The following is a 17,889-nucleotide window of genomic DNA, read 5'->3' on the forward strand; positions in this document are numbered from 1 at the left end:
CAGTCCTCTTATATTTGTAAATAGTTAAGTGGTAACTCTGCCTGAAAGTTTATATTTTCTTATTATTCCCAAATAATATCTATTGCAAGCCCTTTTCTTGGCTTGACTAAAGGCAGCTTCTCACTGCCCAATTTAAAACTGTTGTAGAGAAACTTCTCATAGCAACACTTTCTTTTCCTTTCTCATATCCACTGACCATAATAGTACCTTTTATCATTTGAGATATAAAACAAATCCTGGCAATCTGATTTGAAATTTGAAAGCACTTCACACACTTGAAAGACATGAAGATAAATATAAAATCTGTTTGCAAATCAAGAGAGCCTTTATGCAATCACTTGACTTACAAGTAATAGCACCAAATCTCCAAACTAATCCCACCATTTCAAAACTGGAACAAATACACTGCTCAAGTCAAATCCATAACTGAACATTAAAAAAGCTCATAAACCATCACATAAAAGAACACACCAGGTATTACAGTCCTCAGCAATACAAAGGCACAGAACACCTGAAATGCTGAATCTGTATAACTACTCGAATGTGGAGGGCTGTGGAGTCAGTACACAAAACCTTTGACTCTGACTCATCAGTTTAGGGTACTATTAACTCCAATTCCATTTTTTATAATTAAGACTAATCACATATTGTTTACATTAATTAAAAAGCACACAATGTAAATCAAGAAGCTTCCATTAAGCACTATAACCTACTAAATTTTAGATTTAAGGGCTACAGCAGAAATGCTGTTGTGGATTCTTAAATATTAGAAGTTACAAACACCAGACAAAACAAAATTTTTTAAAAAGGCTGTTGTAGTAAAAGCATATAGAAAATAAACCATGAAAATGTTATAAAAGAAAATAAAGAACATTATTTTTTATCAATTGGAAAATCTAAAATACATCAAAGTTAAAACTAAAAGAGAACTAATGCAACTCAACAAATCAACATCATCATCATTGTTTAATGTCCACTTTCCATGCAGGCATGGGTTGGACGGTTTGACTGAATACTGATTAGCTGGGGGGGGGGGGGGAGCTGCACTAGGTTCCAATCTGATTTGGCAAAGTTTCTATGGCTGAATGCCCTTCCTAACACCAACCACTCTGAGAGTGTAGTGGGAGCTTTTTATGTGCCACTGACTTGACACCGGCACTGGTCACAACTATGGTCTCACTTGGCTTGACAGGTCAATACAAGCACAGTATATCGCCAAGGGTCATGGTTACCTGTCACTGCCTCCATGAGGCCCAATGCTCGAATGGTGCTTTTTACATGCCACCAGCACAGGTGCCAGTCAGCCGGATCTGGCATTGGCCATAACTATGATTTCATAATAATTTTATAAGAAATATACTCAATTAGAATTTATTTCTTTTCTATTTCATGATTAAAGCATTGTTTATATATAAAATTTAAGCAAACATATGAAAGATGACATTAAATGAATTAAAAATTATATTGTAATGGATTCAAAATTTATTACAGTATAAGTAGAAAAGGTTACATAAAAAAAAAATCCAAAGAACTTTTACTGTCTCTGACTCCAGTAACCCAATAACTGCTTCAAACTGCCACTACTGCTCTAACTGTGTGACATAAATTTGCTTGAATGGGACTGCCAGGCAGTCTGCTTTCTCTCTCTCTATATATATATCTTTATAAGGAGTGGTTTGCTTTATTGTTGGAAATACCTATACAAATCTTTTACTAACCTGTTTCTTTCTTTCAATCTGAATATTTTCATCTACTTATCATTCTGCTAGCATTAGCTTTTATTCAAACTACTTCCAGTTTCTATTCAAATGTATCTAAAGAGCAAAAATGCTCTCACAAAACATTATTTATATTATTATTCCACTATAGTCTATAATGGTAATGATCTAGTAAATTTTAGTACATAGGGCTACATCCTTATCATATCAAAGAAAAAAACAGATGGTTAGATTTGAACCCAATATCCCTATGAATTTATACACTGACGTTTAGATTCTAACATATATGAATATTCAACATCTCTATTGTTGATACCACAAGTAAGCACACCCAAAACACTCTGTAAACACTCCTATTGGCAATAGGAAGGGCATATTGCTATACAAGTCAAGAAAATATATAAGCACCATGAGCAGTAGCTCTCAATAAGAAATGAGTTGAACCATGTTCAACCCATGAAGAGCATGGAAAGCAAATGTAGGAAAATGATGATGATAATGATGACAATGTTGTCATACAAATAATGTAAATGAACAATGTTGTCTATAATAGATTATTTCCTGAGATTTTGTTCCATAGTTAAGATAGCCTTTGTTTGAAGTGTTACATACATGGGTTGTAGGAGAATAATAATATGAATTAACTGGGATAAATTCTATATAAATCAAAACCTCAACCGAGCATTAATCACACACTAGAATGATGAACAGAGCAAGGATGCAGTTTCACAGAATAAAGGAACAAGTTGCAATTCCATTTCTTACACACATGCATATGCACAAACACACATGCACGCACACACACCCTCCCCCACACACACAAAGCAGGGGTGCAGAATAACACTATTTGTTCTGTGAAATAATGGATAAAAGAAATAAAGGCTGAAAACCAAGCCATACAAAAAGCATTGTTAGAAACATATGGACATAAAATTGACAGGCTGTTAACACCAAAACCAAAAAGCTAACAATCATTTTGCTTGAAAGAGTTTCCACCAAGGAGAGGCCATATAATGGATGAAAGAAGATGAGAAGTTGGATAAAAAGCAGTAGTCGATGGAGGGGGGGGGGGAGAACTATACATTATTTATAAACATGAAAGAACTGAAGTTTTATGATTTATGATAATGACTGAGAATAACATATGGTCAAATATACAAAGGATATAAATCCTTTATATTGCAAGTGAAAATGCTGCAAGTTAGCAGTTATTAAAATGAAGAATAGCCAAGAAAAATGTGTTTTATCTTGGAACAAGAGTCCTGACACTAAAGGAGAAAATAGCCTTATAGTACTCAAAAAGATCCGTCCTCCATAACAGAAGCGTTAAGGCCACTCCCCCTGCTGAAGAGGATTGATCTGCAAGAGTCCTGTGCTGGTGCCACATAAACAGCACATGTGCTGGTACCATGTAAAAGCACTTGTGCAGTGCTACGTTAAAAGCAACCAGCACATGGTTGACATTATTAGAAAGGGCATCCAACCATAGAAACCAAGCCAAATCAGACTGGAACCTGATGCAGCTCTCCAGCCTGCCAGCTCTGGTCAAACCATCCTACCTATGCCAGCATGGGAAACGGATGTTAAAGGATGGTAATGATGATGATGACAATGATGAAAAGAAAAGAACCAGATAAAACAATAATACACATAAACTGATTACACTGTTTTCTAACACAGACACATAATCATACATTTTGAAGAAAAGTGCTATGGATACTCTCATACTTGACTGGCACTTATTTTAGAAGGATGAAAGACAATGCCATATTTTACAGGATTTGAAGTCAATGTGTAAACGGATGTAATCAAATGATGAAAGGCATTTTATCCAGTGACTAGCAATTTTATCATCCACTGCTTTCATCTAATCTATAACTATGACATTGAGAAGGTTCATCAGTATGATGCAAATGAGAGATAGGAGGCATCACCAAGAAGACTCAGTACTTGTGTCTAACGACTGGATTTACAGCAAAAGCTTGAATACTTGAGCCTACAAGTGAGCCTCAATGTGGCCACTCAACATGCTAGAAAAACAGACAATTCATCTTAAAATTATACAATATCATCTTAAATAGGTATCATAATAATAATTTACATCTGTCTTCCATGCTGCCTTGCACGCATGCATGCGTGTGTGTGTGTGTGTGTTTACATTTGCACTCTAGAAAAGTTGCTCATTACAAGCAGTGTCGTTGTCACTTCTGTCAACTAATCCCCAGCTTGCTTTGCATTTCTGAAGATGTGTAGAACATGAGATCCTTTACTTGAAAAGCAGATAAGGGTTAGTGACAAGAAGGGCATTCTACTATAAAACCTTGCCAGCATGTCTAACCCATGCTGACTACAAAAAACAAACATAAAACCAACATATCATGTATGCATTCATATGTAAGGAATATTGGTGCAACATTCCCATCAAAATTTCTAAGTGCAAGCATCACAGGTAGTTGTTGTGGACAACCCCCCCTCCCCCCCACCAAAAAAAATCAATAATATGTATAGTTTTAGAGGTCAGCTGTCCTGCAGATGTGAATACTTCTTTCAAAAGTCAATGAAAAAGTATATATTCATGAACAAAAATTTCTATTCAGGTTATACATTCATATTTATATCTATAATTATTGGTGCTCTTGGCTAAGTTAGTAAATGTTTAAGTTGCAATCTAGAAAAGTTGGGATTTTTAGTCAAAGTCATCACATGCAATTTGTATGTGGAACAATAAATATATGCAAAATTTTTCTAAAGTTTAACATGTAATTCTTTATCACTGTTGTTATCCAAATTTAGTGATGGTGCTTTGTTAAAAAAGAAAGCTAAGAGATAACACACACATACACATACATACACACAAGCATGCACATAGATTAATTGGTATGAAAGACTGTTCATTGAATTTACAACATAAAAGCCACAATTATTAACTTTAATAAATAACTGGCTGTTCTTTTGATCACATTGATTGAAGAAACCTTTAATTCAAGATCATAGTAATATTAATCTCAAACTTGAATTCACTGTGCAGAGAATCACTAACATCAGCAGGATACATCAACATTGGAGGAAAGACCAAAATCATAAGAATTTAATTTGTTGTAGTTATAGGAAGAAATCAGAACTATAAGTGCAATTTTCTTTGAGTTATGAACTCAATAATAATTTATGTAATTGCTATAAAATGATGAAAAATGGGGAAAAAAATCCTACTGTAGGCTACATGAAAAGAATGAAAATATACTCAGAGCTAATTTTTATGACACACACAAAAAGAAAAACCTTATGCCAACAAACGACATGCTTAATGTAAGAGGCAAGTTGATTGTGATTCTATTCACAAAAATGAGAATAAAGCACAAATGACAGTAAATAAAACATGGTTCAAGAACACATATGCTGATGCCAATAACAGCAGTAAGACTGACCATCTACTCATATCTAGCTGCTAATGTCGATAGTAGCAGCTACAATAATACATGTATCATGAACTAAAAGAGTTTCCAATGAAATGTTTCAAGACAAGGTTATTTTATTCTAAATCCCTGCTACACGACAGTACATATTTGACTTACTGAGTTGATGTTAACAGAGATCAATAATATTAGGATTGAATTTTTTTAACAAAGTGATGAATCATCTCACTGTAAAATAAGCACTTACTTATATTCCTGTTTTATAACTGTTATACAGTATTTTGAATAAACTATAGAAGTAAACAAAGCAAAGCAATTTGAAAAGTGACATCATGAAAAATGGGAAAAAAGGTTGTTGATCTTTTAGAAGACTATCAGTTTAGTGGTGATACTTATCAAATGTAAACAATTAGTTACAATTCTTGACAACAACAAAAAATAAAAATGAAAAAAATATATGTATGAAGACAGGAACAAAAGAACACTTGAATATAAATTTATCATTTAATTGATGTTAGAAGATATAAGCAAGAAAATCTGGCATTAGAGGAGAGTAGGTAAAAGAAAAATAAGTAACAAGAAATTCAGTTGAAACAATCAGGTCATTAAGAATGGTGCATACTTTGATTAACTGCATTGCTTTTTGTTGAGATAGAGTAAAATAAACTTTCAGATCAAAATTGGACATTTCATTCTTAATGACCTGATAATTCGCTGTCAAGGAAGAAATTAAGGAAGAATTAATAAAAACCCCAAATGCATCTTCTAGTGAAAATCTGGATTCATTCTAAGTGTAACCAAAATGCAGTGTGGCTTGAAGGAATATGGAGAAGTATCAATGGTGATATCCTTGAGACTGTGATACAAAATCTTCAGCAAAAGTAAGCAGCAGAAACAGACTTGATTGTTGGACATTGGTATAAAAAAGAAAACTCTAACCTTCTAGTGGGTGGGTATTTCATTGACCATTATCATTCAAGCTCTCAGTGGTGATGTAAATATATCAAGCTGGCAAAGATTTGCATAAGCAAATCTGCTACAAAAAATACTATTCACATAGGGAACTTAATATAACACACACATTTTTCTCGCCCCTCCTTAATTCTTCTGTCCCTCTACCTCCTCTCTCCACGTGACCGGTGTTCGGCCAAGCTTGATCTTTCTTTCTTGGTTCGACTGTCGTCCGTGCAACATCTATATTACTCCCTGTGCCTGTGAAATCTTGTATCCCTGCCGTAAGGCTTTATTTCCACACACGCCAGCTTAATTTAATTCGTCCTTAGTTGAAAGACACCTGTTGTTATGTCCTGTTATTTGTATTTGTCTAACATTCTTCGTTTTTTTTTCCGTCCTTGTTTTCATATACATTTGCTGCTTTCTTCCAAGGAATCTAATGCACTTAGCTTAGTTTTTCCTTGGGGCTGGCCAGATTGGAGCAATCTCGAGTATAACCAGCCGAAATAGCAAGAATAATCTGGAACTCGACTGAGGAAAGAAAACTCTGAATGACCCATCCTTGTTTTCTTTGTATCGTCTATCTGGATGTTTTATTGTCCCTTTCTGGTATCACCTAACTGTCTGGATGTTTTACGTTCTTGTCCCATTTTGTATTTTTATACACACACATAGAGCCTATCTGCTATTCCTTCAGGATTACTGTGACAATAACAATATCATTACGGCTGAATAAACAACAGCGAAGAAAGGTGGCTCTGAATGTGTTGAGCAGCTTCTGATCAATAAAAGTATATGAGAGGTGCAACATAATAGGAGGAATTTTGTTATAGCCTGACTTAATTACAAGAAAGCATTCAATTCTATTTTAATTATGGATGCTACAGACACTTTGACTTGCTTAAGTTCCAGAGATCATAATCAAGACCATAGACAACTTGGTTGAAATCAAACATATTGTCTCTGATAGGATAAAGTATAAGAGGGATGTATTTTAAAGAAACAGCATGTCTCTGATAGTGCTTATAATTGCAGTGAATCCCTTATTCTTTTTGTTGAGGTAATGTGAAGGACATGATTGGCTCACCAGAGGACAGAAACACAAAACTGTCACAAGATTGTTTGTGAATGACCTGAAAGTATATGCCAAAAATATGAATGGTATGAACAGGAGTTTTGACCTAGGTATGGCTTTGTAAACAATATAGGGACAGAGTTTGGCCAGGATGAGTGTTTCTTCATAATTGTAAACAGAAACTTCTAACAAGGAATGTGCAACAAGTGGGGAAGGCATCTCCAGAGCTTTCTGTAAACAATAAATTATTGGCCCACAATGTGCTTACTGCACTAATACTCATCTCAACATTTGGGTTACTCAACCGGACACCAGAAGAGATTCAGGTGGTTATATCAAAACTCAAAAACAACCAGAAACTTTTACATCAACAACTATTGACAGCCTCTACCCCAAAACGAAATTTTCATATCAATAAATATCTATTGACCACCTCTACTCAAAACAAAAACATGGAAGTAGATGTTTAACATAGAGTCAAACAACCTTTGAATACCACAACATATACTCTTTGACAGCTTTTGCTAACCAGATCAAAACATCTTTTGAATATCACAGCATTTTACCTTTGATAGCATCTACTTATCATAAAACACTGAAGTACATTAATGGATTAAGTTTACATGTATGAAAATTAAAACAGAGCCTCACAAAGTATTCTTAACTGGTGGCAAGAGATACACAACCATGGATGTTACTCAGCTTTACTGTAGCAAACAGGTCATTTGCAGTTTTATGTCAGATTATTTTAGAGAGATAATAACAACTAACAAGGACAGTTTATTAAAAGTCAACAACTGGTATATTAATCCTCACTTTGAAGAGAGTGCTTTCACAATCCAGAAACTAGAAATAGCAACAAAATACTTGATGCATAAAAGGGATATGGATACGCAAAGCATGTGACAACAGATGCAGATTGTAGAATTAACACCAAAGATGTAACCTATATCATAAGTAGTTGCTCAAAAATGTTATCATCACAAAACCTATGAGACATGATGTACTGTCCATCACACTAAACAAGGCAATCTGTGGAAAGGATGGTCTTGAATATAAAAATATAAGTTATAATGATGTGATGGACACACACATAATAAGAAAGAATACTGGTGAAGTGTTCCTGTCAAAACCCATGTAAAATGGAGGTATAACAGACTTGAGATATGAATCTGGGACAGAGAAAACAAAGGGTACACAAAGGCAGATATCATCTGACCAATAGATATTAACAATGTTAGGAATAAAAGAAAATGGACCATCTATACTGAACTAATAAGAAGTCTGCAGATACTACACCAGACTATAGCTTTACATTTATACCAATGATTATTAGTGTACTTGGTTAGTAGAACCAATTTTGAAAAGCTGGCCCATACAAAGCCAAAAAGGATACAGTTAATTAAGAAATTACAATTGAAAGAGTTGTTAAAATATGCAAGACGTCAATAGTATGCATACAGTTCATAGATTACAAGTGCATGCATGTGCATGTACATATACATGTAGAGCAGTCATAGCAGTATTATAGAGCCCATGGAAAAGCAATGCACTGGGGCCTATACAATTTATATACTGATAAAAGCAACAGCATCGATTAGCATTGGTCCTTAGACCAGTGTAAACATGCTTTAAGATGGCACTGCATACCCGTATTCCTGCAAGAATACTTACATGCATATATAATTGATGATAAAATTTCAGTGATAAGTGCTTGTTTCTGGGTTGGAAACAGGCTCTTACTGGTAAGAAAATTTTTTACGTAAAAGCAAAACATATTTACACAAAAAAAGAAGAAAAATTAATGAAAACACTTTTTTTCCCTTTTGACATATGAATCTTCTATTTTCTACTTGCAGTGTTTCAGAAAATAATCAATATTCAACTCCTTTTTGACCCATTTTTTATTTCCTGTATGGCAACCATTCAAAATGAATTTCTGTAATCTCAATTTTCTTCTTCCTAATATTGAATTATCTGTTACCAAAGAATATGTTGAATGAAATGTATGAATTCCTACTTCAAACTATATCTTTGCTCTACGATATATTTGAAAATATTCTCAGTATTTCTTTTCTTGATATATCTGCCATTGTAATATTTTATCTAGACATGCAATGACTCATTGATCAAATGGTTAATTGTCACACATTATTGGGGACATGTGATTAAACATCACCTAATATTTTGCATCAATGGCGAGCTGGCAAAATCGTTAGCACTCCGGGCGAAATGCTTAGCGGTATTTCGTCTGAGTTCAAATTCCACTGAGGTCGACTTTGCCTTTCATCCTTTCGGGATCGATTAAATAAGTACCAGTTACGCACTAGAGTCGATGTAATCGACTTAATCCCTTTGTCCCCTCTATGTTTAGCCCCCTGTGGGCAATAAAGAAATAAATATTTTGCATCACCCATGTACGAAAGAAGTATTTGAGATGCAAATGTAGTTATCAGTATCAACGCAAAGGGGTATTCGATTGGCAGAATCGGTAGAGTAGCAGACAAAATGTTTTGCGGTGTTTTCTTGCGTCCCCATCCCATCCTGAGCTCGAATCTTGTTGAGAGTGGCTTTGTCTTTTCGTTCGGTAAGGATCGATGTATAGAATTCAGTCACGTAGTAGAATTGATATTATCGACTATACTTCTTATAAAGAAAAAAGAAAAAAATGTGGCCTTGTATCTATGTAAGATATCAATATCCGACCTAACGAGTCATACATGTGCAGATATTGACAAATCAACCTATAAAACATTTAATCTTTTTTTGTGTTTAATTCACATAATTTAAATAGATTTAAATCTAAATTTTATTTCATAAGAAATGTGTGGATACTTTCTCAAATTCCTTTTAGACTCCAACTAAACCGATGATTATAAAATACTGATTTCAAATTTTGGCACAAGGCCATCAAGTCAGGGGGAGGGAGTAATTCAATTACATCGATCCTAATGCACAACTGGTACTTATTTTATCGACTCTAAAAGGATGAAAGACGAAGTAGACCACGAAAGAATTTGAACTTAGATCGTAAAGATGGGTGAAATGCCGTAAGCATTTTACCCGGCAAGCTAACGATTCTACCAGCTCGCCGCTTTAAATGATTAAAAAATATTAGCGATCACACTGTATTGTCGCTTTCTCATAAAATATCGCAATATAATTAAATAGCCGATATAAATGTTGGTTAATTGATTTCTTCAGTCACGTTTTACATCATAGAGTCAGGGAGAGAGTGTAAACGACATATAGGGTTTAATATAGGTGCAAATGTTGACTTTGCCCCCTTCTTTCAATAGTATTGCTGTATTTTGATCACATTTCTTCCTCATGTTCCATAGGATCATACATCTTAAATAGTCAAAGAAGACTTTGTATAGGGAATCTTAGCTGAACCTATTGTAATAATAACATGTTTCCTGTTGACTGTCTTGTCATCGGCAATGTGTGCATACTAGGTATGAGAGGACTTATACAAATGAGATATTTAAAGTAACAAATACTTTCGCTATTTTGTATAAATACCAAGACCTTTGATAAAAAAATTTAAATTGTAATTATTGTAAGGAAGTCGTATTTCCTGATATACCTATGGTGGAAAGAGTATTTTTCCAGAGTAACTATGTTTTAATATGCCAGGCAATTGGACAATGTAGAAAATCTAGATTAGAAATTCCTTCTTTAGATAAAAAAAAATTGTTTTAAAGCCATAGTCACTTTCGAAATATCCTCCTACCAACATGGTCACCCTATGAGTTGTAACTGTTTAATAACATTTAAAATCATTAAATATTAATGGTCTTTAGGAAACAGAAAACAGAATTACAATTCAACACTTCTACATGCAGAGAAGTCACAATAATAAAAGAAAATCATCAAAATTATGGTAAATTCTGCTAAATTATGTGTTAGGAGAGCTATGTAATTTATGCTTTTCTGACTTCGAATGTGGAAAGCATCACATTGTGTTGTCAAAGTCAGATGTCTTTATATTCCTTAAGAGAATAATAGCAATAAATGGTAAAAAGTTTGTAGAAATACAAGTTTTCCACATAGTCTGTAACAATACGATTATAGAGATACGTAAAGTCACCACATGTAACAGAAATTTTGTTTACAGCCTTTGTACTTAATTTCTTCTAAATTTTATGGGGCATTACGACGACTTGCTCTGCCAAGTTCTGAGCTCATGGGAAAAAAGACGACTATTTTCCTAGACAGGATTTTAGTCAATGGCAGACGCTCTAATATATTTTCCCAACATCTTAGAAATTTAAATGCAAAAAACATATACGCCATTAATTAGCCCACCTCAGTATTAAGTTACCACCGCCTTTACCTTTCTCTCAAGGATTCTACTCTAGCGGTCAATTCGAAACCTCCCCGCAAGATCACCACCATCATCATCGTTTAACGTCCGCTTTCCATACTGGCATAGTTTGGACGGATTGACAGGAGCTGGCCAAGACAGAAGACTGCACCAGACTTCTGTGTCTGTTTTGGCATGTTTTTTTTAAGGCTGGATGCCCTTCCTAACATCAACCATCCCGCAGAAGAAAAATATATATGCAATGAAAATAAGTTACTTTCCAGCACACTCTAATTTGCATGTCATTTAAACTTAGAACATTTACAAAATAATAAGTTTATAATTTTATTGTGCCTTATAAATTGATCGTTAGCAGATTATTACAAGGAAGAGTGAAGAAATTCAGATATAAACCTCCTTAGAAATCTATTGATGAATTTAACTAGTAGAATCCTATTTAATGTCTAATAAGATCAGTCTTGCTTAAGGGCTTAATTATAAGATACAGGAACGTTTACTACTTGTTTTGGTGATAATGTTGAACGGAATCGATCAGCTTTGCAAGAAGAAAAACAAAGAGCATATCACCATCAATCACACAGTTTTAATTTTAATGTTGGCGTCTCTGAGATGTTAGTTAACTCTGAAGCTCTATTGCAGACTGCCACAATGAAAGAAATCGATAATTTTCCTTTTTGATGGAACAATTAAAAACCTTATTACAAAGAACTATGCGCGTCAGAAGCATGTTTATTTACTGGTACGAAGAGAAAAATGATTAAGAACAACTGTATAGGTCAGTAGAGGATGAATAAACAAACTGACATTTTTTTTTCTACAAATAAAAAGACTGAGAATATTAAACAATGAGACAAAGCTGGAATTCACTTCTACTGAAAAATAGACTTTTATAGAAAAATATATAAATCAGGCATGGACAACCTTTCTCAAGAAGTGGCCCGCACGGAACATGGCTCATCATCTGGTGGGCCGCACTACTGAAAAATTCATGGTGATTTTCCATTGGATATGTCATTCAGAAAGTCACACGCCCCGTGGGCTGCCCATGAACTTCTAAACATGATACGTTCATGCTGTAGTCTTGTAAACGTGTTTCTCTAATACTTTTAAATAAGTGTAAGGGAGATAACCATGTGACTGTTTTGTGCAGCCCCGCGACACACATCAAAGATCAATATTATTCAATGTGTCGTTTTTAAGGTTGTAGGGTGTGATTTGAAGGAAACGAGAATTTGGCTGCTATTTCTAGCATGCAGGGTAACCACATTCAGACGATCTAACTGGTTATGAATGCTTCTATTTATATGAAGGGCCTAACGCATTTTCTGCTAACCCGTCGTTTTATATGATCCACCCCAGAAAAAAAATCTATAACACACTTAGCTGTTTGAGATAAAAATTACACAATAGAAAAGAATTTAACAGAGAGAGAGCTAGAAAAAAATTCAAAACAGAAAATCAATACATGTATTTAGTAATTTGCTAGATCGAACTGTATGGTGAAGTTAATGCGCGTATTCTGGCAAAAATGCTTAAGGATTTTATATCCTCCTAAGGAATTTTAGTACATTCGAAAAATAAAAATAAGTGTAAGGCACACCTTCGTTAGAAAATTTCTTGAGACTTCTGTTTAAACACAAGAAATGTTTGTCAACTCCCATCTCTCTGTTTCACTATATAAAACAGTAACTTTCCATGTTTGACTTTCTTTTTACATTTTTATTCTGAATGTTTTAAACGTAGGAGATTACTATTACGGAGTGTAGGGGGGATTCAAATATTTTTCGTTACGGAGGCAGGTGGTACTTATTCCGAAACTCTACCTGTAAAACTAAAAAGAAAAAAAAAATCAACGCTTTAAAAATTTTTTTTTTTCACAATGCTCCAATAAAAAGTTATTGCATGATTCGAACCAAAGGAAAAAAAAAAGGAAAAATCCCTAAATTAGATATGAAAGAAATCAGGAAAATATTAAAACCAACTGGTTCAAACAATATGTATAAATAAATTAGGCAGAAATATTTTTTGTAATAAACCCTAATGTTTAAATTCGACCTTATTTCATCGGCTTTAGGGGGGGGGGAATGAAGCCTAAAATAGACTTAAGTGAGATTTGAACTCAGAATTTGAATGCCTATCAACTTCACCATCTCAGTCGTTGGTATAAATATATAACTAGACAAAAAGATTCACTGTATAAAGGAAGGGGTATAGATTTATAACATTTAAATAAAGCCTTCACAGTGCGTAAACAGCAACAGCAAACTGTAACGAATTTGAGAACATGTATTTGAGAACAAAGACAATTCAAATAATAATGTTAAGACAACATATTCACGAGTTCAGTAGCAAAACTAGAAATTCAAATTATTTTTTTTTCGGTTAGGATTTAATGAATAAAATAGTAATTTAGTAACATCCATTGGAATTACATTTATTGTGACCTGCAGTATTTTCTGTCCTTTGAAGCAATATCGACCTAAGCTTTTTTGTCCCCCGAAAGCTATATGGATCTTAAGCTAAGTTGGTTGATGCCTTTCTCGAAAGGGCTTGGTAGGAACACTATAGCCTGACAATAACAATAAACACACTGCAACAAAATATCAATAAAACTACTAGAAAATGGAGTAGAAGATAAATAGGACAAATCGAAAAAGGGTTCTTCTTAGGCTAACTCTTCACTCAGGATTGACGGTAAAACCTCGAGAAAATCTAATTTCTCTCTATTTATAATAAGTGAATAATAAATATTAGAATATTGAATTTTTTTTACAAGAGTACACAGCACTTCGGGCTAATTGAAAGAATAACAAACCAAAATAACAAGAAACAATCTTAACTGTTTTCCTACATTTATCGATTTTGAGTGCCACGAAGGAATATGTTGGCACACATCTCAGTAGTTGTCTAGCTAACAGTTTTAAGTGGTGTATACTGACATTGCATATCTGAAAGTTGTTCTGTAAATATATGGATCCAGATTAAAGAATCACCATTAAAATGAACAGCCAGCAAAAGAGTAACTACTTGGCTACGTGACCTATTAGAAATAACAGTTAAAACTCTCTCCAATTACAGTTAGATATAGATACACGCACACTGAACTAAAAGAGTTGAGATGGTCACGACTGAAACGTCTTTGACCATATGTCTGCTTCCGAAGGCAACGGACATAACCGCTTCTTTCTTTCATTCATATATATATATATATTACTCTTTTTTTTTTTTAGTTGTTTCAGTCAATTGACTGCGGCCATGCTGAAGCATATATATATATATATATTTATATATATTTTATACTGTGAAACTTAATTTAATTTTAATAAATTGATTTTAATTGAGTTTTTACCTGTAATTTTGGATTTTATCCCCAATATTATATATATATATATATATATATATATATATATATATATATATATATATATATATATATATGAAAAAATTAACATTCAAATATTACTTGGCCGAAATATTTAGGTTAGATAGTCAGTCAATGAGTTTAAACCAGAAACGTGTTGTTTTGAAATATGTAACAAATTATTGTAGCCAGATGGGATAGGCGGAAAAAGAGGAAGTACACCTACAACAACGTTTTTTTTTTTAATATGTGACCGGAATAAAGGTGTGATGTTCGTAGGTATATAAAAGAATGAAGTCTCCAAAAGAATGATGCACCGATGTAAAGTCAAGATCTTCAACAAATTCTCCAGTCTTCAAAATAAAAATATAACGTCCATATTTAAAGACATAGCTAAGATGAGCCTACGAGGTTGTTCAACATACTAGAAATAGCAGTTAAATCTCCCTCAAATCATATCCTACAGTCTTAAGAAAGAAGAAATGGACACATTTAATGTGGTCCTGAAGATGGGTTGGTTCAAGACAGGAACATCTTCGATTATATCCAATTCGATTAGAGCTGGGCTGATTTGGGGCTAAACAAGAACACCAAACACAGGCAAGCAACGGCTACAGTCCTTGTCGAGTTTTTACTCAACAAATGACCATATACCACAGAAATCGAAATAAAAGTACACACGACTCAATATAACAACATTATTACATATGTAATTAATCAATGGATGATGATGATGATATACAATAATAGGTTTTCATTGAGACATTCTCCGAATTGAAATATGTAGGTGCAAGAAATGCCTAAGCACATTCAATAGCACATTCTTCATGAATAACCCCTCTACATGTAAATAGCATAATAAACAGATCGTTTGAATTGTACACACTTACAAAGATTAGATCATATATAATAACTAAGACATTTTCAAAGACATGCCTTCACATAGACAAATAAGTAAATAAGGTCATTTAAAATATAGCGTCGATTGAGATAGATAGATAGATAGATAGATAAATAGATAGATAGACAGATGTATTTGGTCAACATACACTGTGAGTGTACGTGTAGATAGAGAGACACGCAGATTATATATATTTAGGCTATTAACACACACCAATTATTGTGTAGTATTTGGTCACATACATAGAATAATGAATGTTTACTTAGTAACAACACACATCAATGTGTAATGATTATTCAGCAGCACAAGTTTCTCTACTAACGCCTATCGATGTGTATGCATCTCTCATATGTGTATTTATGTACACACACATATAGATAGATAGATTAGTATTATTGTGTTAATCTAGGAAATTGATCGTTGTGTAAGTCCTAAGTGAAAACTTACCCAAAAAATTCATCATCTTGAAATTCCTGAAGAATAGAACGTCCAAACATTTTGACAAATTATTGTATTATCGAACCCTTTTCTTCCTTTGGTTCAAAATTATTATCCGTTCAGTTATTTAGAAATTAACCTTTCCGAGAAATAGGAAGCTTATTGTTATTTACCAGTATTATTACTGAAAATATTTGATTTTTTTTTTCTTTAGTTGTCTCTGAATGAACAATAACAATTAATAGTGACAACCACAATTGATGATCAAGCAAGCAGTAGAAGAAGTGAAACCGAACTGTTGACTTTGAAACGACGACGTCGTCTGCATGCAAGTGCTCGGACCTGCTGATTATAGTTTCTAGCGAAACACGCCCACAAACAACACGTGTGTGTGCATGTATGTATGTGTTTGTGTAGCTGATGTCAGAGGAAGAGAAGACAGAGGAGAAGAAGAGAGTGGAACACAAAGAAAAGAAAAAGAGAAAAGAAAATAACGACGATAGAAAGAAGTGTATGGAAGAAAGAAAAAGAAAATGAGAGAAGAGAGAGAGAGAGAGAGTAGAGAAATGGAAATAAATGCTGACGACGAAAAGAAAATGCAATAAAGATAAAAAATATAAAAGAGGGTTGGGGAGATAAAAGAAAAGGAAAGTTAACGATAGAAAGAAGAAAATTAAGTAAAGAAGAAAGAAAGGAGAGAGAGAAAATAGAAGCTGACGACAGAAAGAGGATAAGAGAATGGAAAGAAGAATGAGAAAAAGAAAACGAGAAAGAGAGAGTGAAATAAAGAATGAGAGAAAAAAGAAAAGAGAAAAATAAATTAAAGGTGACGATAGAAAAAAAGAGAATCGAATAAAGAAAAGAGTGAGAGAGAGAGAGAGAGCGTGTGTATTAACAATGAAGAGAGAGAAAAGAAATAAGAAGGGAAAGAAAATATGAACATAAAACAAGGAAGGAGAAACAGAGGAAGAAAGAGTGAGCGAAAGGTATAGAGAAATTCTGAGAGAAGTAGAAAAGGAATAGCAAAATATAGTTAGAGAGAATGAGAAGAGAAATAGAGAGAGAGGCATAGAAGCGGAGTGGCTAAGCTCATATTTGTCAGTTATACTCCATTTCAAATTGTTGCCTTGAAAAGAAGTATCACTACAGGGCGTTCAGTAACTTTAAATTCTGGATTCAAATTTAGCCAATCCAAGCAGCATTATTATTATTTTTTTTTTGTGATTTTTGCTCTTGAATGAAAATTATTGACGAACACCAACGAGAATTACCGAGCCAACTTGCTAGAAATAATAGCTAAATCTCCCTAAATGACATTAGATAATGTAGTCCAAGACACCTTTCAACAAACGGGATGGTTTTTAAGTGGATTATGGGTCAGCTCAATCAGAGTCAACTTGAGGTTCAACAACAACCGAACCGACGAAATTTGTTACCGAGCCAGCTTGCTAGAAATAATAGCTAAATCTCCCTCAATGACATTAGATAATGTAGTCCTAGACACCTTTAAACAAACGGGATGGTTATTAAGTGGATTTATGGGTCAGCTCGATCAGAGTTAACTTGAGGTTCAACAACAACCGAACCGACGAAATTTGTTCAATGTGGTCGTTCAACCTGTCCAAAATAGCAGCTAAACCGCCCGCAAATCAAACTGTAATGTCTTATAACAGGAAGGTTAATGCAGTGTCTGATATAG

At 33.9% G+C, this 17,889-nt stretch overlaps 1 protein-coding gene across 21 annotated transcripts in view; it reads right to left on the minus strand.

The window, feature by feature from the left end:
- LOC106870336 (myeloid leukemia factor 1) overlaps window positions 1-17,889 on the minus strand; it is an 86,713-nt gene that overhangs the window by 29,337 nt on the left and 39,487 nt on the right. For 2 of the 21 annotated variants that reach the window (XM_014916362.3, XM_014916361.3), the window contains exon 1: window positions 16,200-16,518. The exons of 17 other annotated variants lie outside the window; for them this stretch is intronic. In XM_014916362.3, coding sequence (XP_014771848.1) covers window positions 16,200-16,249 — 50 coding nt within the window. In that variant the 5' untranslated portion in view covers window positions 16,250-16,518. Of the gene's footprint in view, window positions 1-12,411; window positions 12,670-16,199; window positions 16,519-17,889 lie in introns of those variants that run through there. 2 more of the 21 variants (XM_089349149.1, XM_089349156.1) reach the window with 2 other exon arrangements.

The sequence above is a fragment of the Octopus bimaculoides genome, chromosome 3, assembly GCF_046866305.1.
Source record: "Octopus bimaculoides isolate indiv1 chromosome 3, ASM4686630v1, whole genome shotgun sequence".
Taxonomy (NCBI): Eukaryota; Metazoa; Mollusca; class Cephalopoda; order Octopoda; family Octopodidae; genus Octopus; species Octopus bimaculoides.